The sequence below is a fragment of the Haemaphysalis longicornis genome, unplaced genomic scaffold (assembly GCF_048455015.1).
Source record: "Haemaphysalis longicornis isolate Haplotype H1 unplaced genomic scaffold, Haemaphysalis longicornis Haplotype H1 scaffold_6, whole genome shotgun sequence".
NCBI classification, from domain to species: domain Eukaryota; kingdom Metazoa; phylum Arthropoda; class Arachnida; order Ixodida; family Ixodidae; genus Haemaphysalis; species Haemaphysalis longicornis.
Genome location: NW_027526407.1, coordinates 47,435,769 through 47,458,955, shown reverse-complemented (window position 1 = coordinate 47,458,955; position 23,187 = coordinate 47,435,769). Strand labels below are relative to the sequence as shown.

Genomic DNA, 23,187 nt, shown 5'->3' with positions numbered 1-23,187 from the left:
CAAGCTAAGTCCCTCAAACAAAGTTTTCTCTCTTCTTCTGAGCACAGACCTGCCGATATTAGCCTGTGCCAAAGGAAACACCAGTGAAGTCCAAAAATTAAACATTGAAGTGCTGGAGATCAGGCTGAGGATCAGGCAGCACTTCTCCTGCAGGTCCAAACTGGCCAATGCACTTTGAAATGATAGATATTTTTGTTCAGCCTGTGATAGAGAAGGCCTCACTTAAATGTCAGTCATTAGCAGGGGAATGTCTGCAGTGCGTTTACCAAAAGTTGCCAAAGTATGTTTTGCAGGTTTGCAGGCGCGTTCTTAGAGGGCAGACGAAGTTAGAGCAGAAGAACCCACACGTGTAGTTGTGAGCCAAAGAGCAGACAAGCAATTCATCATAAGAGCGAATCACTTGTTCTTATTAAGTGAAAGCTTTGAAAATGTGCAGCTACCGTATTCTTCATTTGTTCAGAGGTCGTCACTGACTTGGCTGCACTCAAAAAACATTTTTTGTTTGTTATGTGCAGTTACCTAAAACATTCACCGATTGCAACGCGGGACCTCCCCACCCATTAATGCTGTTCATTTCTTCCCGGCTCGTTTCAGTGCACAAGTATTTTGGGACGAAACTTGTCTGTCCCCCCCATCGTCATCCCCACAACTGCCCTGCTAACCTGATGAGCCACTGTGTAGAGGGATATGTCGTACTATAAACATTGCTTAGGTTGGCCTTTGCATGCAGACTCGAAGAAATGTTTCCATTTAATTTATGGTTAGTTTGTGCCAGGCACACTGGAAAGGGCGAGTGCAGTTGTGGTGGTGCATGCTGCTTTACAGCCACGCAGAAGCCTCTGACATGGCAACCAAGCTTAGGATAGGGCCACATGGGCCACAAGTTACAGTGATCCACAGTCACTACAAATAAGTGCATACAAAAGTGTAAAGAAGAGTTTTATGTGATTCTGTATTTTTTATTCTTTCTGAGTAAGCAAGAAAGTGCCTATATGCTTCAAAAAAGAACTGAACTGGCCTTGTATATTTACTTAGCTGCAAATTATGTTGGAATGTGGTAGTGTTTTGGCCATCCCAGCCGGGTAACGGCTATTTCCTCATATCATTTTACTCCACTCTCCTATCTTCCCCTCTCCTGGCTGATATTCTTTTCTACTACACAGTCCTCCCCCACATATTCCCACCCCTCTTACTTCCCCTAGATATTGCAAATGGTGTTTGAACCTCCCGCGCAAATGTCACGTGGTTCGGATGAGCCACGAACAGAGGAGCGGCTGGTGGAAGTGTGAGGGGGAGGGCGCTTATCGGCGCGCGACGCATGGCGAGGGTGTGAGGGGGGGCAGCGAGACATACTGAGCCGTGGCGACGCGCTGGAAGATGACGCCATAGCAGAGCGTGCCGCCCTCCCCCTCAAACTTTCGCCAGACGCTCCTCCATTTTCCTTCTGCCTGGGGACCTCGTTCGCTAGCTCGGTTACGCGGTCGTCGCCGCCGCCAAAGTGCTGCGCGATACAATTATGACAGGAACCTTCAGAAACGCCCGCCTGCGCGCGTCACACCGCGGATGGGCGGCCGGACTAATCGTGCCTACTCACGGCAGCGGGCTAGACCCTTCAGCACCTTCAGCACCTTCAGCGCGCGCGCTGAACATACGGACATACACTTCCAAGGTGCGAACGCTTATTTTTTCAGCCGGCTGTTGTATAAGGTAGTTGGCGGATTTTGAGAAAAATATAGCGTGCAATGTGCAGCAGTCCGGCCAGTGCGGAACGCAGCTAATGAAATGAGTTGCGCATCCCTCTGGTCACTAGGAAGCCGAGTGCGAGAAAAAGCATTGAATTAATTAATTATAAGCTGTTAAATTTGTAAACTATAATTCTTAAATTTAATTTTGACACTGATAAAACTATTCTAGAAATAAATGTGGTGGCCAACTTTTTTGCACAGTCGGCAAACACTGGGCAAAAATTTTCCTGTCGCGTTTTGTGTTTTGTTTGCAATCGCAACGTTTTTTGTTGTTGCGCTAGCATGTGCGCGCGCAGTGCGAATTCGCGCACGGTTCTCTCGCTGAAAAACAACCGCGCGTAAAAGCGCGTGGAAACTACGTGAAGAGCCACTGCTGTCCAGACAAGCGTCTTGTGCAAGGAAAGTACAAGGTAAGCTGTTTTCGAGCCGAACGCCGAAGGCCTTTCCTTTTTTTCCCCCTAAGGCCATAAAGCACGGGACACTGTTGCAGCGTTATGCTACCGCACGAGTTTCTTGTGGATCTCTAGTTTGTCCCCAGCGTGTTGAGAGGAACGGTTTTATCTTCGATACAATGCATGCCTGCCTCCAAGAAAAACTTTTTTTTGCGCACGTGTTCTGCGTACGTGTTCAATCTCCCCGTCTCTAACCGGGAGGTAGTTATAGTCGTCCTGTTTTTCCACTAACTGGGGCGAGGAAAGGTGGCCAAAAACGCAATCTTACTAATCATAAACGCATTTATTGACGAGTGTTAGCAGAGTAAGGTAACACGCGCGTGTGTCTTGAGTGGCCGCTTTGAGAGAAATTAAAAAAAAAAGTTCCAGAAAACCTGGATCTAGAAAAGATCTAGAATTTAACCTGGTACATCCAACTCCTACTGGTGGTATTCATGCGTGGTGTTTAAGTATGCATGTTCACACAGCCAGCCAGAGCTCCCCAGCCCGCATTTGATTGATGCGAGGGAAAATGCGGGAGTTTGGTGCATTCCCTATTAAGATGGGGGATGGATCGGTGGGAAGAGTGGGTGGATGGGAACAAAGGAGTCGAATCAGCATTCAACCTCTTAAGGGGGCACATGGGTCTTTAAAACCGAAAAATTGCCCAAAAAAGGATTTTTTTAGGCACCACTTTTCTTTTGATTTGCGTAGTTCTTTCTCCAAAAATTCCGTACGGGGAACAGTGCCAGGTACTTATAAAAGCCATAGAGGCCCGATTGCAACAAAGAAATGGCAATTTTCTCATAATTCCCCACTTTTTCGTTACGAGTGGTATCGCAGTGATACGAAATTCTCTAGAGGTACATCCCAGCATGTAGTGCAGCTATGAACATTTCTTCTGCACTGTGAAGCTGAATCCATGCAGTATGGGAAGCAGATTTTGCATTTTGTGCTTCAGTAACGTTATTTTTAATTTGTTAGCAGGAGTAGTTCAAACCTAGATGTTCGAATTTATGTAAACGTAAGAGCGATTGCAAAAATGAAAATGTGTTAAGAAGATGCTCTTTAAAAAATATGTTTACTTTTAAGTAAATATTTCTGTAATTGTGGCATGCAAAAACTGCACCTGAGAGTACGAACTGTCGCCTTTCAGAGGCCTTTGAGAGCCTCAGGTCGGTGGTGGTGCTCCTTTGACTCGAATGGCACATCAACCAAATACATTTGAAAGATGTCATGTAGCACCTCAGTGGTGACATTTGAATTGAATAGCATTGTACAACTACAATGGTGCTGAAGAGCACAATGTGTAAAAAGACGCACGCCTAAAGCCCATACTACATGGAGCGATTTCGCCTGCGAATTCGCTGATGCGGCGCTGCTCGTGCGGCAAAACCACCTTTTTTCGTTGCTACTGCAAAGTGCCAAACATTTGAAGCGGTCGAGCAAACGCCGCTCATGCGGCGTAGAGGGGCCGGACCTGCGGCCAATAGGAGCACAGCTCGGCACCACTTGCATGCTTGGAGACCAGATGGCGTTGCTTGTATGAGCGCGACAAAAGCGCGGGCACACCAAAACGTTTGTCTTCTCTGCTGTGTGTGCGTATATTGATAAAGAATTGGCGATTCTTATATAAAACCGCAAATAAACTTATGCTTTGATGCTTTCGAGAGTCTTCCTCCGGTCAACTCAATTTCAATATCAGAAGAGGGTGTGCTCTCACTTCTCTTAAATATCGACCCAAAAAAATCTCATGGAATAGATGGGATACCAAACGCATTTCTTAAAAAAAAAGGTATGCCGAGTGGTCTTCGAAGTACCTCACCGTTATATACAAAAAATCCCTTTTGGAATCACAGGTCCCAAAAGATCGGAAAAGCGGAAAGATCACCCCAATTCCTAAAACTGACAAAAAATTATTGCTTTCGTCATATCGGCCAATTTCAATATTGTGCTCTTCAGCGAAAATCCTTGAACACATCATTTGTAAACATTTAACCCTTTTTCTTGAAGAGCACAACCTTATAGATTCACGGCAACATGGTTTTCGACGGAGACTTTCCACGACTACGCAACTCCTGGAAACGATTCACGACTTTACGGCAGTTCTCGATCAACAGAATCAAATCGATGTTTTTTTAGATTTTGAAAAGGCCTTTGATCGCGTTTCCCACCCTAAATTATTGCTAAAATTGCGGCCTATCCGAAAAAACGATTCATTACTTCAATGGCTACATTCCTATCTGTCTTCTCGATGCCAAAGTGTGAAAATTGACGATGTTTGCTCAAGTTCACGATCCGTACTATCAGGCATCCCTCAAGGATCTGTGCTAGGACCACTGCTTTTTCTCGTTTTTATAAATGATATCGCGCAGCAAATACCGGTAAAAATGAAGCTATTTGCAGATGACTGCATTCTGTACCACGAAATTCATAGCCCCAATGACCAAGCGGTCCTCAATTCTTCCCTTGGTATTATCCAAACATGGTGCGAGACGTGGCAAATGCGTATCATCCTCAAGAAGACAGTGGCAATGACAATAACTCGAAAACGGCAACCCTTAAATTTTTCATACTCTATTACTGGTCATTCCTTATCATCTGTGCAGAGCTACAAGTACTTGGGTGTTCACCTCACTTCGGATCTTAAATGGAACGAGCACGTATCTTTCCTTCAGCAGAGGGCAACTCAGAAGCTTATGTATCTTAAAAGGTCATTGTCTAAAGCGACCCCGGAAATTAAACTATTAGCTTATAAAACCTTCATCCTTCCGATACTCGAATATGCGTCAGTTGTTTGGGACCCTTATACGCAAATTAACATTAACAAACTAGAGAGCATGCAGCGTAAGGCCATTAGATTCGTCTACAACTCGTATAGTTGGCATACATCACCCAGTGCTCTTTTGAGAAGTGCCCAATTAGAAAGCTTGCAGTTGAGATGGTACTGGGACAGGCTCAAATTTATGTACTTACTTTACCACGATAAATTAGGACTTAACAAGCTTAAATACATACAACCAGTAACATTACGTCCGACACGGTCAAATCACACTAAGAAACTGAGCAACTTTTCGTGCAGAACAGATGCGTTTAAAAACTCGTTTTTCCCACGAACTGTTCGCGAATGGAACGCGCTTTGCCCCGATGTCATGGAATGTTTGACCGTAGATGCATTTATGTCATCTCTAAAAAAGGAAGCGCCGCCCTGAAGGTGTGCACAATTGCTATGCCTTTGTTCTTTATGCATTCTTTCATTGTAGGGCATGGTTTATCTTTGCTGGTTGAGACTTTGTCTTTCTTTGTTACTTTTCCCTGGGCTTCTTTTCTGATATATTGATAACAAGACTGTTCACCGCCTGTGTCGTCATTATCAGGACGAGGCCCCGCCTCTAGTGCAGACTATGTGTATGCGCAGAAGACTGCGCACCTATTTCTTTGTACCTGTCTACTCCGCCATATCGTTCTTTTCTTGCGTGTATGATACTGCGCGCGTGAGAAACAAACATGATGTTATGCTTCTTCTTTAATTTTGCATTTCTGCACTGTTTTTGCTTGCAATCGCCTGGTCATTCTGCAGCTTGTGCCTAACTTGGATTACTTATTATGTTTTGTCTGTATAGATTTTTCCTTTTTGTACATGTTACAATGTACACCCACTCCTGCCGAGGGCCTTTTGTAAGGCTGGCAGTATTCCTGAAATAAATAAATTTACCACAAACCAGGCAGAAACAACTTGCCAAGAAAGTAAAATAAAACCACCCTTGTTAAAACCACGACAACCTTTGCTGGTGGCAAACTTAATTCAGTCTGCAAACAAGGCGCGTCTGAAATGCGAAAATCGCGGCGTTCGCAGGCCCCATGTAGACGACAATTCCAGGCATTGCGAACTTCGCAAGTGCGAATGTTCGTTCCAGCGGATTCGCAGGCGAAATTCACTCCATGTAGAATGGGCCTTAAGTCGGAGAGGCATGCAGGAGGCCTTGTTCAGCATGGCGGTCACCTAAATAGCCTGGCCGCTGCACCCTGGGGGTGGATAGCCAAAGTACAAAAATAGGGAAAACCCCGGTACTGTGGGGGAGCAAACTGTTATGCCCTTTACTGCTTTGTTCCAGCCTCAGCACTTGTACGTCTCACTTGCAGTTGCGGAGGCTGACCTTCCGCAGTGGCTTGCCAGGCAGCGCAGTGCAGTTCGAGACAACTCTTGAAGCAGTCTAACAGTTCCAGACAACACTGCAGTTCTGTGGACATGACGGAAAAGGTAAGAATACAACTTTGGCAGGAAGTGATGGTGCAGTATGACGCAAGCGGCCAAAAGTGACAGGGATGGCTGCGTGGATTTTGAATATTAGGTTGCGTTTTCTTTCTACTCTGGAGGAAGCAGTAACAAAAAACTCCCGGGCCATCTCCGCGAACGTGAAACCTTGGGAGGTGCGAAGAATGCAGTGTATAAGTGTATTCTTGGCGTTTTTGCCAATGGAAATGAAACCGTTGGGGGGGGGGGTAGAGGTATACAACTTTGCTGTAAAAGTCTCTTGTCTTTGAAGTACGAAGCTCTTTAGTGCGAGGCATAAACGAGTGTCCCGGTGTCTTCTTTTAGTATGCGTTACGAAGCCACGAGGCGTAAACAAGTGTCCCGGGGTTTGTTTAGCACCCGTTACGTTCTAGCGTGATGCCTAAACGAGTTTCCCGGTGTTTTAGTACCGTGACTACGTGAGACAACGATTATGACGATGACAGAAGACGCCAACAGCCCCAGCCCCTAAGGTGCTTCACCCATAATATAACTGTCTGCGTGGATGTGCACTCCCACTTGCGCACTTTTGTCACGACATAAGCACAAATGACTTCTCCTAGTCATGTCGGTCCCAGTTGCAGCCTCTTGCAGCATTACCAAAGTAGTGTTGCATAACTTCGCTTTGCGAATTTAAGCGATCACACAAATGGGTGAAAAAAAACCAGAAGAGCTACAGAAGGTGTGATGACTTAAACGGCAGAATAACAGGAGGCTCCTGGCAGTGGAGAGCGTGTGGAACGAGCTTAGGTCTGGTCAAGCGGTGACGGGTGCACCCGCAAAGTTTGGGACAAAGTTCAAAAGTAGATCAGCACTAATACCCCTGTCACACGGGCACTTTCAATCGCGATTGAGCCGAATCGAGCTCAGTCCGGATCGGGCCTCTGCTACACGGCCGTTTCAATCGCGATCGAGCTCGATCCCGCTTGAACTCAATCCTGGTTTTTCAAGCGCGATCGAGGCTTCCAAGCGTGATCGAACGAGAGCAGCGATACCCTCGTCCCCGCTGAGTGATGGCACAGAATGTGAAAACTTCAACTAACGCCACAAATTGTGTCAAATAACTTGACCGAAATAAGCGTGAGGTAAAATTTACATAGTTACGTATACCTACGACCGCGCGAAGTTACCAGACGCCGGCCGCAAGTACATTGTTAGCGCCATCTAGCGCACACGAGTGCAACCCGTGCAACTTCTGGATCGCGACTGAAACGTGTCGTGTAGCAGCAGCAGTGCGTCGAGCGCGCTCGAAAACTCGATCGCGATTCACTTCAATCGCGATTGAAAGTGCCCGTATGACAGGGGTATAAGTCAAACTAGGCTTTCTCCTTCGTGTTCTTGGGAAGTCCTAAACGTCCCCCGTAACTTTTCTTGTTTCAGGCCGTTTGTGTGTACGACGAGTGGTCGGAGCTATCAGATGATGAAGGCGCTTCCGCCTCTTCTGACGAGGATGTGATGGTGCCAAGGAGGCTCCTCCTTAAGGAGCAGAAAACAACCCAGCAGCTACGACGGAAGCTGCAGGTCGTGCAGAAGACCAAACGGCACCTCCAGGAACGGCACGACCGAGTGGAAGACATGCTTCTCAAGATGCTGGGTAAGTGGCAGCTGTATTCAAGATGCAGGGCCAAGGGGCCGCTTTTTTTCTGACGAAAAATGAAACTAATCGCGAATTGAGACTTCGAAGTGCGTTAAATGGTACCCAGGGTGCTTAAAGGGGACATGCAGACAAAATACATTTGGTTCATTTGAAAGGTTGCCTCATTAGAATAATACCGACACCACTTCTAGTGTAAACTTCGCTCAAATAAGCTATATAATTAGGAAAAAAGAATGGCTATGCGACCCACCAGATCATTTATCGCAACGGAACCTATGACGTCATATGTGACAGCTCTGCAATTGCCCGAGGCTGACAAAAGCAAGTGCAAATCAGGCAGGGCTTATAAGCTTGCCAAACCAGCTATTCGTGCTTAAATTTAGGGCACATTCTTCTAATAGCAGTATGAATTGTGGTTAGAAACAGTGGTAGTTATGAAAGTGCATGTAAACATAGAAGTACCGATGCGTACCGCTGTTGGTACTGAGCACATTATGCTTGTGTTAGCTGTACAGCACTTCGATGCTTTTGATTGTAGGGTTTAACGCGCCGACGCAACGCAGGCGATGAGGCGCGCCGTAGTGGAGGGCTCCGGATTAATTTTGACCACCTGGGGATCTTTAACGTGCGCCGAAATCTCGTACACACGGGCGTTTTTGCTTTTCGCCTCCATCAGAAAAGCAGCTGCCGCACTTCGATGCTTTGGGGTTGTCTCAGACGACATTGGTTGATTGGCATAAGCGACAGTGTCTTACGTGACCATATTTTTTGAGCGAACACCATGCTTCACGAAACGATTATTTTCCATCTGAACGAGAACAAGCCAGGTACAAATACAATCAAAAACAAAGCATAGGCAGAAAACGGCCCACTAGGTTGACGAACGGTAAAAGAGGCTCCACAGAACACCAAGTTTAGCTTGAAGACCTGTTCCTATGATACCATTGCAGGTGTCATGAAAACAATCGATTGGGCGGAATAATTGAAATTCTAACCTAAATTGATTAATTTCTCAGGGAATAGTAAAGCAGTGTTTGCTTCCAGACAAGTGCTGGGGGCAGTATAAAACACGAAAACTTTCGAATAAAACAAACTTGTATTTTGTCTGCAGGGCCCCTTTAAGTTATAATCCGTAGCTCTCCGCTACAGCGTACGTGGTGCACCAAATCTGGATGCCTCTAGTATGGCACATTTATAGGCCAGGTGTTTCGGCCGTGCAGCGAGCTTAGATTCGAAAGCAGACTTTTTCCTTCTCATGAAAAATTTCTTTGAGAACTTGCAAGCTTCTGTCCTTGGGTTCTAGCAGTATGCATTTTTTAGCTCTTATAACAGCTGCGCAGGCAAAACTGGTGGTTCCACTTTGTCAGCACACGCAGCTAGTTTCGGACGATGGTTGTGTGACCACTGTTGCATATCAGTTTTCAGCACGCGCTTCGCTAATCTGTCGCTTGAAAGGCCCATTTGTCTAGTTTTCGGGCCTTATCAAGCAATATCTTTCATCACTTGTTGAATCGGACACAAATAATAGAAAGTTGAAACACAAGAAATCGTACTAAGCTGCTTCACTCACTCCTGCATTTGTGAGGTATAGAGAGCTATTCAGCGTAGATATATCAGATAGACGCCGTTGGCTGCGTGACTGAAGTAAAAACGCCAAGCTTATTTTTTCATCTGTCTGCTGACGAAAGGCTAGAAAACATTGAAAGTAGAGATTTGCTATTTCACACATAACATTTACATGGTTCAATGCAGAGGAATGACATTTTGCATACACATTGGCTGCATATTTTTCTTCATCAAAATTTGGCTGCATTTTTTGGGGGAACCTTTTGGTTACTGAGCCAAAATATGGCACTATGCAACACACATATGTAGGAATTCGTTAGAGTGCAAAATGTGGGATCCTATATGCGAGCAACTGCCATATTTGGACGGCGCATTTCGTCACACCGTCGGGTCCTTCATGCAAAGCAGACTGCTGTGATAATTTCAATACTAGCGAAAAATGTCGCTATGTTGGACACAAGGCATAATTTGTGCATCTCCAAATACCAGTGCACAATCAGTGAACAGGACAGCGTGATCATTTTTTAGACTACTGATATTGTGTAGTTGCAACAGATTCCACAAGAAAAATGCTTTGACAGCACATTAATCAGAACAGTGCCCACAGACAGTTTTTCCAATCTGCATTTCTTACTCGAACCTATTTCAGGAAAATGCAGTCAACTGTGGAACTCGGCAATCGTTTATCGATGTGATTCAGGATTTAACATTTGTATGAGTGTGTATACATCACATGGGTTATTTACTGCTGGAGAGAAAAAATCCAGATGCTAAGTTTTTGAATTTCTTGTATATATATATATATATATATATATATATATATATATATATATATATATATATATATATATATATATATATACGCACACACATACATAAAATAATCCCTCATTAACACAGAAGTCGTAAAATTCCCGGGAAATTTTGAGATAAGTGGAGTTTCGGGCGAAATGTTGAAAATTTGTGGCCTGGTCACTGAAATAGGAGCTGATGCTTTTAACAAAAGCTCCACTGCACAGGGGAGATTTCATAATAACGGCAAAAAAGTTCTCAGTAATAATGAATTTTTGTTATTGTGAAAGAAAGAACTGCGTGTTCACCTGCTTCGCATTCGCACCTGGTCCCAGAAAAGTGTTCTTGAGCTGCTCAGTGCGTGTCATCAATTGTCGGTTGCCACCGCTACATTCTACCTTGTTGCGAAGGGGGCGCAGCATATCTGTTGTTTGTGTCATTGTAGGCATTTCTCAAAGCTTGTCTTCGTCCTCATGATCAGCTGCATCGCCCTCAGCTATCTCAACGATGGAGGCGTCGGACAGCACTCTGATAGTGGGAACATCGGCCTCGTACAGCGTAAATTTGCCGTTCACAATCGTGTTCGGCGCGTAGTGGGAGCTAAGCGTTTCGGAGGGAGACCTTATCAGCTGGCTGTAGCAGACTTTGCCTTGTGGCCTCTCTGCCAACATTTCAAGATATCCGCAGTCCCCCGAAAAAACGTTTTGAGATAAAAGGGAGCAAATGCGTGGTGCGCGGGCTATTGCTGGCGCATCCGCCCACGCATGAGCACACAGCAGGTCGTTTTGGTTTCGTTCTCTGGGCGCTTCTTGCACTTCTTCCCCTTATTGTGCTCGCGAAACATTTTTACAATTTTTCTTGTATTTCTCATGAGTAAACCACGTGTATTTAACAGCACAAACAATTTTTTGTCACTTTATGGCCACCCTGAAGAATTGTGAGAGTTTTTTCTCGAAATAGATTCGGCTGAAGAATTTTAATCAGCTATAAAAAAACGACTCTGGGGGGGTCGCATTTGGCAAAAAAACGACCATGAAAGAGTTAAGGGACCTTGCAACACTTTTTTTCAACTTTGAAATCCTCAATATTTGTAGAACGTAGGCAACCAACACATGCGGTACTTAGATTTGAGGGTTGCAGAGTACCTTGGTAAGAAATCGCAACTCTGTGCCCATCAGATAACTTTCCAACTTGCTCAAAAGATTTCTCTCTTTGTCAGCCTTGGTGTTCTTCGACCACCGAAATTACGTAATTATAGCAGTGTAGTGGCTACTGGCTGGTTCTTCTTCAGTTGCAGCAACGAAAGCATTCGATAGCCACTTTAATAAGAAAGCCGCAAAAGCAAAGCAGAAACGGAAGGCATATATGCTGCGATGAGCAAATCGCACAGTGCCGCTCTGTGTGGCGATAACTATAGCTTTCGAGTGCTTCCCGATGTGAAGGAAAGAGTGAAAGCATTTATCAGAAGTGTTGCTGTCTTTTTAATAATGTCACGGTTGTTTGATTGCTTGTTCCCTTTCTATATATTCTTGCCTGTCTTGTGTGGTCCTACTGTATGTACTGTTTAAGTGTATTCTTTTGTACCACTCCTGTCTCAACCACCAAGGTCTGCAGTATATTCAAATAAAGAGATAAAATAAATAGATGAAATTGCATCTTGACTAAGTTCTATTAAAGATGCCTTTTCTCGATTTTTTTTCCTCCTTGTGTTCGTAATGAGGGACAGTTGCATACATTTATTTTTGATGATGGGTTGCTGTCAATTCAACAACCTCAGCTGTTTGTCCTAAATAGATCAGTGGCCCGACCTCTAGTGTTTGACTATGGCAGAAAATTTTGGCGCGAGTGGTAACTAATTTGTGGCGGTTTTACTTTCAGAAGCATCCAGCACGCGTGAAAGCCACTGCCAAGCTGTGCTTCGCAAGGTAAGTATGGTTCCGCACATTCCTCCACTGTGCCTTGGCACTTTTAGAAATGGCAATTTGAACACGCTGTGTTTGGCATTGACTCGGTGAATAAAATCCGTCTTTCTTAGTCGTAGCTTGTCCCTGTTTGAGTCATGTAACGTACGCTAACGTTGGTCTGCTTTTCTGGTGATATGTGGTGTCTGCCTGACTTCTTGAAAATGCTGTTTTCGTGATCGTGCTTGACGTGTGGTATTTCTTTTTCTTTTTTTTTTTTTTTCTTAGCACCCCGCAAAGCAGAGAGGCAACATGCTGGTGAGCCCCATGGCCAGTAAGCGCGCACGGATAGCTGACAAACCAGCTGTTGTTCGGGTAGCACCACAACAAATGTTGCCGAAAAAAAGGCTGTCACACGCCCTGCAAAAGAAAAAGGTATGCAAAATCTTATTTAAAATATATATACATATATATATATAGCAAATCAGAATAGGAAATGAGGGGCTCGTTGAAAATAAGACAGAAATAAAGTTTGGCAGTCAAGAAAACCTCGGGAAGCAAAGGGGAGGATATGGTAATTTATTGAAACAGATAAAGAATTTGGAATGAAAGAAAGTGGAGAAAAAATGCCCACCAGGTGTGATCCAAACCCACAACCCGGTCTGGTGCAGTTTTCTTGACTGCCAAACTTTATTTCTGTCTTATTTTCAACGAGCCCCTCATTTCTTATTCTGATTCGCTACATGCATAGCGAGGGCCTCTGTTCTGGCAGTCTTGGTGCCATAGGGAGCTTAAGAGGGTTCAACGCTGGTCGACCACTCTCGACATGTCGTAGACACTCGAGTCACGGCCCGGGGGTTAAAAAGAAGGTCCCCTTCACCCCAAGAAGTCGGAGTGGCACTGGCTACCACCCCCAAGCACAGGAAAAAAATTACATTGACATAAATACCCCAGAAAGTGGAGGGGAAAAATAGCCCCGCCGGTAGCGTAGTGGTTATTGCACCAGACTGGTATTCTGGAGGTCGTGGGTTCGGATCCCACCTGGCAGGCATTTTTTTTGTAAGAAAACATGCTTTAAGGCAGAAAGGCAACGGCACCGAATGGCAAACGCCGCTGTCCTGACTGCTTTGGTGCGATGAGAGAGACGCCAGCGAGAAGCGGAACGCGTTCACGCATGCACGGTCCGAGCTAACGAAGAACTCGACCTCTCGCGTTCCACAAGCTGAGCTGGTCGCAATGCAAGCACCTGCCATACACGCCATGGAGCAGGACCGAGGTGGTCACACCCATGCCGGAGCGACCCGCCAGCAGGACGTTGCTCGCCAAGCCCACCCACAAGACTGCTGCCGACCCGCAAATCATGCTCCTTTCGCTGTGCAGACCGTGACTTCACCAAATAATTCGCTGACAACCCGTTTCGTATCGTTAGCAATGTTTGCGAGCACCTGCGGTTTCAGTTGGATTTACGCAATGCTCTAGCGCGTCTAATCCAGTGTCTAATGTTGGTGCATCTAACGGTGCCCCACCGACGAGATATAAATAGTGACGTGCAAGTTCATATTGATGTACAATAAACACTGAACTGCTCCTCTGAAGGCACATTTCACTTTCGTGTTTTACCGATTCCTATGAAAGAGGGATCAACCACATTTTTTCCTCTTTTCAGGCTCGTGCAGGTGTGCAACTGGAGTCAACGCTGCGCATCCAGAATGATGTGGTAGGCTTTTCATGTATCAGCTCAGTAATGTAAACCAGATCTTGGTAAAGCTGTGTGAACAGTTGCAAAGTAAAAAAAAAATTGTAGCAGTACACAGCACTTTTTTTTTTTTTTTTTTCAGGCTGGTGAAAGTGTACAACCGCAGCCAGTAATGGTGGTCTGGAACGAAGAGGTAGGCATTTCACTTGTCAGCTCGGTTAATTCAAAGCAAAACTTGCTAAAGTAATGGAAAGAGTCGCAAAGCAAAAAACTGGTTGTGGGAAGATAAGCTGGATATTTCCTTCCAGGCTGGTGCAAGTATGCGTCAGGAGTCATCCCAGGTTTTCCAGGACGACGAGGTAAGCTTTTCACTTCTCAGCTCGGGTAATCTTGTGAAAACTTGGTAATCATTTCACAATACAAAGGCATTACAAAGTAACAAAAAGGATTGTAGCACCCTCTTCGGTAGCTCAGTGGCTAAGGCGTTGTGCTGCTGAGCGCGAGGACGCAGGTTTGTTCCCGGCCGCGGCGGCCGCTTTCTGATGAAGGCGAAAAGCAAAAATGTCCGTGTGTTTGAGATTTCGGCACATGTTAAAGATCTTCAGGTGGTCAAAATTAATCTGGTGCCCTCCACTATGGTGCGCCTCTTCGCCTGCGTTGCGTCGACGCGTTAAACTCCACAATCAATCAATAAATCAAAGAGGATTTTAGCGCGACATGGTACAATTTTTTTTTTCCTTTTCAGGGTGGCGGAAGTGTACGACAGGAGTTTGGGGTGGCGGCGTGGAACGATATGGTAGGCTTTTTACATACCAGCTCAGTTATTTCAAAGGAAAACTTGGTAAAATAATGTAGAGTTGCAGAGTAATAAACTGGTCGTAGAAAGATATGCTGGATTTTTTTTTTCCAGGCTGGTGCAAGTATGCGACGGGAGTCATTCCTGGGGGTCCAGAGCAACATGGTAGGCTTTTCACTTATCAGCTCAGTAATCTAAGGCAGAACTTCGTAAAGCCATTTGAAGAATTGTAAAGCAAACAAACAAAAAAAAAAAAGGATTGTAGCACTACATGGTACATTTTTTTTTTTTTTCCACAGGCTGGTGCAAGTGTACGACAGGAGCCAGCGGTGGAGGCGTGGGAGGATGTGGTAGGCTCTTTACTTATTACCTCAGTTGAATCTAATGTAAGAATGGCCAAGTAATGTAAAGAATTGAAAAGTAAAAAAAAAAAACAGATTGTAGCACAGGCTATGTACAACATGCTGTGCTTCGTTTCATGTGACGGGTGTTGACACCGCTCACTGCCTGGCGTAATTGCGGTAGCACCATCTTTGCAGAATTGAGGTAGTGCAGGATTTCACTTTTTCCAAAGCATGTTTTCTCAAGAAAGTATTAAAAAGTGCTTTGTATTTGTGTTCAGTTTGTTTTGTTCAAAGTGGACACGTACGTGGAAGTGAATGTGTTAGTGGATTTATGAATGGGTTGCTAAGTGATGCGCTCACTAAAAATGCACATTGCTTTTTGAGGTTGTGAAAGCTGAGTTCATCGCATAGTCTTGGGGACCTTGGTACCAGACTGCTTCATTAATCAGCCAGCACTTCAAATGTGGCTTATAAAAAATAATGTATGCCTCACTATAATGTAAGTTGTGAGTTTGTTAAAATGAATGATATTTGTCTCTATGCATAAAACACAACAGCTGTGATTTCCGATGCACACTCTAAATGCCCAAGGTTGTAGCAAACAACGTGCCATTTGTACCGTATTCTCTATCCTTGGCATGTATGTTTCAAGCTAAAACTGATGATGCTTTTAACACAGGCTCTGCTGATTTCTAAGCCTTGGCTTAGAGAGACAGAGGGTTTTTTTTGCTAGTGCACTTTATTTGGTAATGAATGCTTCAGTGAAACAGTGAATTTTTGATTTGATTAGAGGGAACTCCTTTCTACAAAAGGAAATGTAGGGCTAGATGGCGACGAGATGAAGAAATGTGAACCGCACACATTTTTGATGATGGATTGAGAAGTACACACGACCCAAGCGGTGTAGATGCAGCGCTTGTATTGTGTGTATCTCTGTCCTTCGTCCAAAATCTCTGCAGTTCACACTTACGTACTGTATTTTCGTGCGTATAACCCGCCCCTGCACATAATCCGCACCCGTACTTTCAGCCCGCCGGAAAAGAAAAAACAAATCCTCGATATTGCCCGCACATTTGATACAGGAAAGGCTGCACCAAAGCTACTGCTCAAGCAATGCATCACAATACTGTGTAGACAGAAAAGGCGTATATTTAGCAAGTAGAATACACTGACTGCAAGGTGAAACTCCGAATTCACTTACAAAATTCAGTTGTTAGAGTGCGCTCGTCCTTGTTTTTTCTTCCTTCCAGGGCAGCAATCGCTGCCCTGAAAGGCTTAGTGTTACGGCGTAGGAGTTTCAGGCACAACGTGCACTGCCATGAAGCTGCGCTAAAGAAAACCCCCACATATTATCTGCAGCCATACTTTGCCACTGAAATTTTCGCATTTTTGGTGCGGGTTATACGCATGAAAATACGGTACCTCATTTGTAAAGCCACTTTTAGACGCAGGAAGTGCTTTTCCCAATGGCGGAAGTGTGCTTTTTATGATAGCAGTTTATGGCCGCGTGGTCGCAGTTGTCTGGTCACTGATTTCCGCTCTGTTGACAAATGCAGGAGGAGCTAGGACAAGCCAGCCAGCCCAGTGCCCCGGAAAGCGCACACCTGTTTGAAGTGGTCGGTGGTCAAGTACGTTAAATGTTCTGCATCTTTCAGTTAGCATTTCCAGTGTGTGAAACAGTTGTAACATCAGGGCTGCGCATTAGTTCACTGTATTAGCAGAGTGCACTCAAATGTAGTGGATTTCTCTGAGGTGGGGTGTTTGGGGAGGCTCGATGGTATCGCGCTCTGCAATGACTATTTATTGAACTAATCTGTGAGTACTAGCTCGACCTTGATTTAAGCAATATTTTGCGAGCTTAAAATTACCAGAAAGCTACAAAAAAGATCTTTTGTGTGTGACTGCGTTTATACAGTGGCAGGTATTTGTGTCATTCCGAGTGCAAAGCAATTGCACACTCGAATCGACGCTCACCTGTTCTTGGCGAAAGGCTACAGTGGGCAGTAGAGAAACGACTTGCGCGGTGCAAGTGATCAGCACTTCGTTTCTAGGAACAGAGTTTCATCGTTTCATTTCTGTTTTCTTGAATGCTGTACCCGAAACGATTTTGTGCATTTTTTTTTTTCTGTGATTCAGTGTTTCGAGCGTAGCATTAAGGTTGTTTCTGTTATAAGGTAAAGAGCATGCACAGCCCGTGGTTGTGGCAACTACAGCTCCTGCCAAGGAGTTCCATTTCATTGCTTCCCATCAAGTCATGTTCGTAGGAAAATGTGGTTGGTCTTCTGAGCGAATCGTGTTGCCTAGTGGCCTCTGCGCACTTTGCCATTTACCGTGTTACTGGGAACAAGAGTTTCCGTTTGCCGCTGAAAACGGAATGACATGTTTTAGCACTCCGTTTGCGGTTTCCGTATTCTGGGTTACCGGCTGCTGTACTGCAAATAACGACATCTGGCAAATTGGTCTCAAAGCAAACGACACAAAAGTTTGTTGCCTAGAACTGTTCACTTACGCTTGAAGTAGATTGAATTGTGGATGTTTTAGATTAGACTCGCAATACAATAATATTCTTTTAAAGTAGTTGTATGCATCTCCCATAGAGCACTAAAAAAGAAAACATGATGTTGATGTAGCCATCTAGTGGGAACTGTTACTAACAAATAATGTGTTACCAGAATTCACACCCTCCTTAGTGGCTAAGGCGTTTTGCTGCTGAGCATGAGAACGCGGGTTCGATTCCCGGCCACGGCGGCCGCTTTTCTGATGTAGGTGAAAAGCAAAAACGGCCGTGTATACAAGATTTCGGTGCACGTTAAAGTGGTCAGAGATGATCCGGAGCCCTCCACTATGGTGCTCCGCATTGCCTGCGTTGGCGTGTTAAACTCCACAATCAATCAATTAACCGGAATTCACACCTCCACTAAATATTTTGGTGTAAAATGAGTAAAATATGGTGTAATAATTACGCAGTAAACTATGTTACCTTTCCCAGCACAATTTTAAAGGCGTCGGAGAGCTTTGCGAGTTCATAAACGTATCTGAACCGTTTGAGGCAGGCAAGGCTCAGCACAAGTAGGGGTGGAGATTTTGCTCGCCCATCTGAAAAAAAATTGTCATTTGTCATACTCCTGAGCGCCATTTAGTTTGAATAGCGTATCAACAACAACAACTAAGATTACTTTTATCGGCTGTACCAAGCATGAAGCACCGAGCGCTGTGCATTTGCTGTATTCAAGACACGAGGGTACACTTTGCTGGTGCAGGGAGCTATGCGGCGACGGTAAAGGGCAGCAACGGTGACAAGCGACGCGAAAAACTTTGGGTACAACAGGGGCGATGGTGACAAGTGAAAAAAATTAATACACTGCCTCCAATGCTGTACCCGTTGAGAAACATCATGGGCAAAGAAGGGAATTCAGGTGGCCAGCCATGAAATGCGTGCTTCGCCTCAGACGAGGTCGGACTACGAATGTCATCGCAAGTCGCCGAGCCAACAAAAAGTTCCGTCTTGTCGGAGTAATAACTTTTGTTAGCATGAGCGAATATGCGTACTATTTTTTAGACTTGCCTCTGCGAGAAATAGAGAGGAGATTTCTGACACAAACAAAACCATTTTGAAATCCAACTCTTGGGGGGCCCTTTAAGTGCCCCATTGTGCAAAGAGCCATCTTTGTTGTCCGCTACGCAGGTCCACCTCGGCAATGGTGTCTTTGTGTCCGCAGCCAAGTGGAAGTGGCTGCTGCTGAAGGAAAAAGACTCGCTCTTTGTCAAAGAGCTCATTAAAGAGGTCTGGGGGGAGGCAGCTCTTCATGGCCGCAGTGTCACCGGCACCCCATGCAACCGTTTTGTCAACGTCAAGGCGATGCCCAAAAAGCGTGCTCTCACTCCAAGGAAACTCCAAGCTGTTGGTCGTAAGTGTCTTGCTCGTACAGTTCTTTTTCACAAGTTTGTGTACTGCAGTGTTGTGCTACCTGTGTAAAAGCTCTTAAGGTCAAATTAATGTGAATATTGAAAACTTTCAGATGCCTTCGACTACTACATACAGCAATCTGGAAGGGCGGAGCCAGATAAGGAGAGGCGCTCGAAGATGAACCGACACATTGCAGAGCTGCTCTCACGTCAATAGAGTCGCATACCTAAATGAGCCGCATCATTTCTGAGCTGTACGTGTATGCGTGCTGCAGAAATCGCTGAATAAATGCTTTCGAAACAGAACACTCTTGTTTGCTTTTGAAAAGAAAATGCTGGTATTTGTTTCAACAGAAATATAGACAGACATTCAACAGAGTAAGCACCTGCGCATTCATTTAAAGGGGCCATGAAGACGAAATACAAGTTTGCATTATTCGAAAGATTTCGTGTTGTTTAGTGACCCCAGCGCTTGTCCGGAGGCAAACGATGCTCTTTCACTGAGAAATTAATTTAGGCTAAAAATTTTGATTCTCGCGGCAAAACGCATTTCAACGACGTTTGCAATGCCATCATAAGAATGGGTCTTTCGGCTAAACTTAGTGTGGAGCGGAGACTTGTTCACTGTTAGTCAACCTGGATGGCGCCGCCACACCGTGGCAAGCCGTTTTCGGCCTTTGGTTTGTTTGTGACCGTATTTAAACGGCTTGTTTTTGTTCATGGAGAAAATAATCGTTACGTGAAACATGGTGCTTGCTCGACAAATATGGTCACGTAAGACACCGTTGCTTGCGTCAATCGGCCAGTGTCGTCTGAGACAACCCCAAAGCCCTGCAGTGCTGTGCATCTAAACAAAGCATAGTGCGCGCAGTACCAACAGCAGTACGCATCGGTGCTTCTATGTTTACGTGTGCTTTCGTAACTTCCACTGTTTGTCCCACCATTCTTACTGATATAAAAGAATGTGCCGTAAATTTAAGTGCAATTAGCTTGTTCGGCAAGCTTATAAGCTCTGCCTAATTTGCTTTTGCCGGCCTCCGCCAATCGCAGAGCTGGCTGGTGTGACATCACAGGTTCTGTTGCGGGAAATGAGCGAGTGGGTCGCATGGCTATTCCTTTTTTTCCTAATTATGTAGCTTATTTCAGCGAACTTTACGTTAAAAGTGGTGTCAGTATGATTCTAACGAGGCAATCTTTTGAATGAACCAAACTTGCGTTTTGTCTGCATGGCGCCTTTAAGGAGGGATATTTTAGTGCTGTTAATGTGGTGGGCATGCCGGGTGGCTGCTGTGAAAGCACTCGGTCATCGTACTGCCTATCAGCGGCACTGCAATATTTTTTAACATTGCCCTTTGCGCACGAGGCCAAAAAAGCGAAGTGCAGCTTCCTTGCCAATGGAATGCCCCGCCTCTGGCAACAGTCGCCCAAGGAGCTACCAACTGTGCTTATTGTGCTGTGGTATGATAGCAACATGTCATATGAAGTTGCCAGCGCTCGCAGTTCGAAGTGGTGTGGTGACGAGTAACCTCTTATCAGGAAGGGATACGTAAAAGTGAAACCTCTAGTAGAGTGTGATACTTTAAAAGTAGAAATGTCCTCTTCTCAGTACACTGCCATAAGGACCATGAAACACTTTGAATAAAGTGGCTTCACTACAACCAGCATTTACATTATGTGCAGCTCCCTCATTCTTCATTTGTTCAAATATCAGGTGCACTCAAAAACATCCTTTGTTCATACCAACGCACAGTTTACCTAAAACACCCACCGGTCCATTTCAAAAACTTGGCCTCACGAATTGCTGCTTTTAATTACCTTGGGAGCCCATTTGTTGCACAAAATCTTCCCGGTGGAAAGTCCTCCTCACTACCCTGACTGTTGTATTAGACTGACGAGTCATGGTGCAGAGTTGTATGCGTTACACTACAAACATTGCTTAGTTACTTTGGTTGGCCTTCACATGCTGACAGATAAGATGTGGCCATTTAATTTGTGAGTACACTGCTCCTCGCTAAAGCTGTGCAGCGTGCAGAAGCCACCGACGAGGCAACGTTCATCGGACGGATGAATGCGCCTGGACAGCACATTGATGCATAGATAGACTTCGAACAAACGTTCATCGGACGGATGCGGACGGATGAATGCGCCTGGACAGCACATTGATGCATAGATAGACTTCGAACAATCGGTGTGTACAGAGGTGCCCAGAAGGGTTTACGCTACCGGATTTTTTAAATGCAGAGCATTTTAGTAACTCACGATGTCACCCGCGTTGATGTCCGTAGTCCGCATCACTCCCCCTACACTATATAAAAAAATAATACTTACCGGCGCCAGGTTTCGATCCCACGACTCTGCGGGCGGAACGCAAGGTACATGGTGCTCTACCCACATGCTTCCCTGTCGTAGTCTACTGTTGGTATCCTTCGATTTAATTAGTATGACCTTTCATTAATGCTAAGTGTGACGGCATCCTCTTGCACTCGAATTAACGAGATTTTACTGTCATCATCCACCGCCATTTGCAGCATAGCAAATGTACCGGGACAGTTGGAAGCTTATAGGCAGTTCCTTGGTTACTGTGGAAGAGACAGAAAAAGAAACATCCCCCTCGCGAGGGGCACGATCAAATGCAGAGCATTTCCGCGGGGGGCGCGCCTGCAAGTCGTATGGATTACGTATTGGTTGTTGTTGTAATTGTTGTCTTCCAGCGTAGACATTGTTGATGAAGTCGATGGTGAAACGTGCCGTGAACCCCCTGCCGCGGCTATGACGCAACACAATTCAACACAATCCACTTTAATCCAAGCCAATCCAATCGAATCCAATCCAATGCCCCTCGCAAGAGAGTGTTATAGCGCCGAAATCGCGCCACCACACCAACGCGTGATGTTGACGTCACGATCACGCCACAGATGTTAGCGACCGGAGCGCGCGCGAACGACATATGCGGTTGAAGCGCGAACCGACCACGGTGAGAGAGCGCGATGCGAGCGCCCTCCCCTGTTCTTGCGCGCGAACCGACTGTTGCTCAGCGCGAACCCAACGCGGCGAGAGAGGGTGTTGCGCACGTCCCCACCTGTTGTGCGCGCGAACCGAACGCGACGAGAGAGGGTGTTGCGAGCGGAGAGAATTCGAGGAGGACGCGGGGGAGAGGGCGCACCTGTGGCCGACGGTTGAATGAGTCAAGGAGATAAGGCGCGTTCGTAACCTTCCGTTCTGTGTCGGCTTTGTGGCCGAGTGGGTAGAGCACCATGTACCTTGCGTTCCGCCCGCAGAGTCGTGGGATCGAAACCTGGCGCCGGTAAGTATTATTTTTTTATATAGTGTAGGGGGAGCGATGCGGACTACGGACGTCAACGCGGGTGACATCGTGAGTTACTGAAATGCTCTGCATTTAAAAAAAAAAAACAACACCGGGACACTCGTTTACGCATCGCGCTAGGCGTAAACGCCTAGCGTAAACCTCGCCAGCCACCGAGAACTGTTGCTGAAGACGTTCACGAGCATGCAAACCTTCGCCTGGCACAGCTACATCCCAGTCGACAGAATGACAAGAATCGCCATGGAATTCGGCACTCGGAACACCAAGCACCACGGCGAAAAGCACGAGCATACCGTCTCCGGTAAAGGTACGGGAACTGGGACGGACTTCTCATGGTGGTGGTGGTGGTGGTGATGATGATAAGTAACGGGTGGATCTAGCCTTGCGTGATATGCCGGCAATCGCTCCCCCGATCAACACCTTTTTGCCGGTATGCGCGGGAAATCACCAGGAGTCACTGAGACGTGTGTCCCTTAAAAACCCCAGGATCAGGCGCAAAATGTCTCTCCCCGTGATCCAATGTCAAATAGGAAAAATTATATCATCCGAAGAGTCATGCGGAGCGGCTCTCCTTCGAAGTTCCTTAAACAAAGCTAACCTCTCCGTCCCATGCTCTCGGCGGTCCATAAGAAAATGCCTGATATCACCTGTTACACAACACGTACGTTGCGCGCAGAGATGAGGTGGCAAGGTTCAGCTTATGAAGACAGGCCGCGGTGTCCGCGCTGAGTTGGTCCGGATGCGGAACAGTCAGAATGCCTCTGTCCTCTTCATTCCTTTGGTAACACAAGGTT

General features: G+C 45.7%; 1 protein-coding gene across 3 annotated transcripts; it reads left to right on the top strand.

The window, feature by feature from the left end:
• The first annotated feature begins 1,803 nt into the window (after positions 1–1,803).
• LOC144142580 (uncharacterized) lies at positions 1,804–19,369 on the top strand. Of its 3 annotated transcripts, none has more exons than XM_077674176.1 (14): positions 1,804–2,155; positions 6,320–6,437; positions 7,851–8,064; positions 12,304–12,350; positions 12,615–12,761; positions 13,993–14,043; positions 14,165–14,215; positions 14,331–14,381; positions 14,768–14,818; positions 14,933–14,983; positions 15,118–15,168; positions 16,722–16,790; positions 18,848–19,070; positions 19,182–19,369. In XM_077674176.1, exons 2-14 carry the CDS (start codon positions 6,426–6,428, stop codon positions 19,283–19,285), a joined length of 1,122 nt encoding a protein of 373 aa, XP_077530302.1. In that variant the 5' UTR covers positions 1,804–2,155; positions 6,320–6,425; the 3' UTR covers positions 19,286–19,369. The 3 variants fall into 3 exon arrangements, with proteins under 3 accessions (XP_077530302.1, XP_077530303.1, XP_077530301.1); XM_077674175.1 differs by having other exon boundaries at positions 1,806–2,155; positions 16,719–16,790; XM_077674177.1 differs by lacking the exons at positions 14,331–14,381; positions 14,768–14,818 and having other exon boundaries at positions 16,719–16,790.
• Positions 19,370–23,187: the final 3,818 nt, after the last annotated feature.

Excerpts from the sequence above, each read along its gene's own strand:
- LOC144142580 (XM_077674175.1), top strand. Across the intron at positions 14,216-14,330 it reads TGGTGGTCTGGAACGAAGAG|GCTGGTGCAAGTATGCGTCA; the intron begins GTAGGCATTTCA and ends ATTTCCTTCCAG. Across the intron at positions 14,382-14,767 it reads AGGTTTTCCAGGACGACGAG|GGTGGCGGAAGTGTACGACA; the intron begins GTAAGCTTTTCA and ends TTTCCTTTTCAG.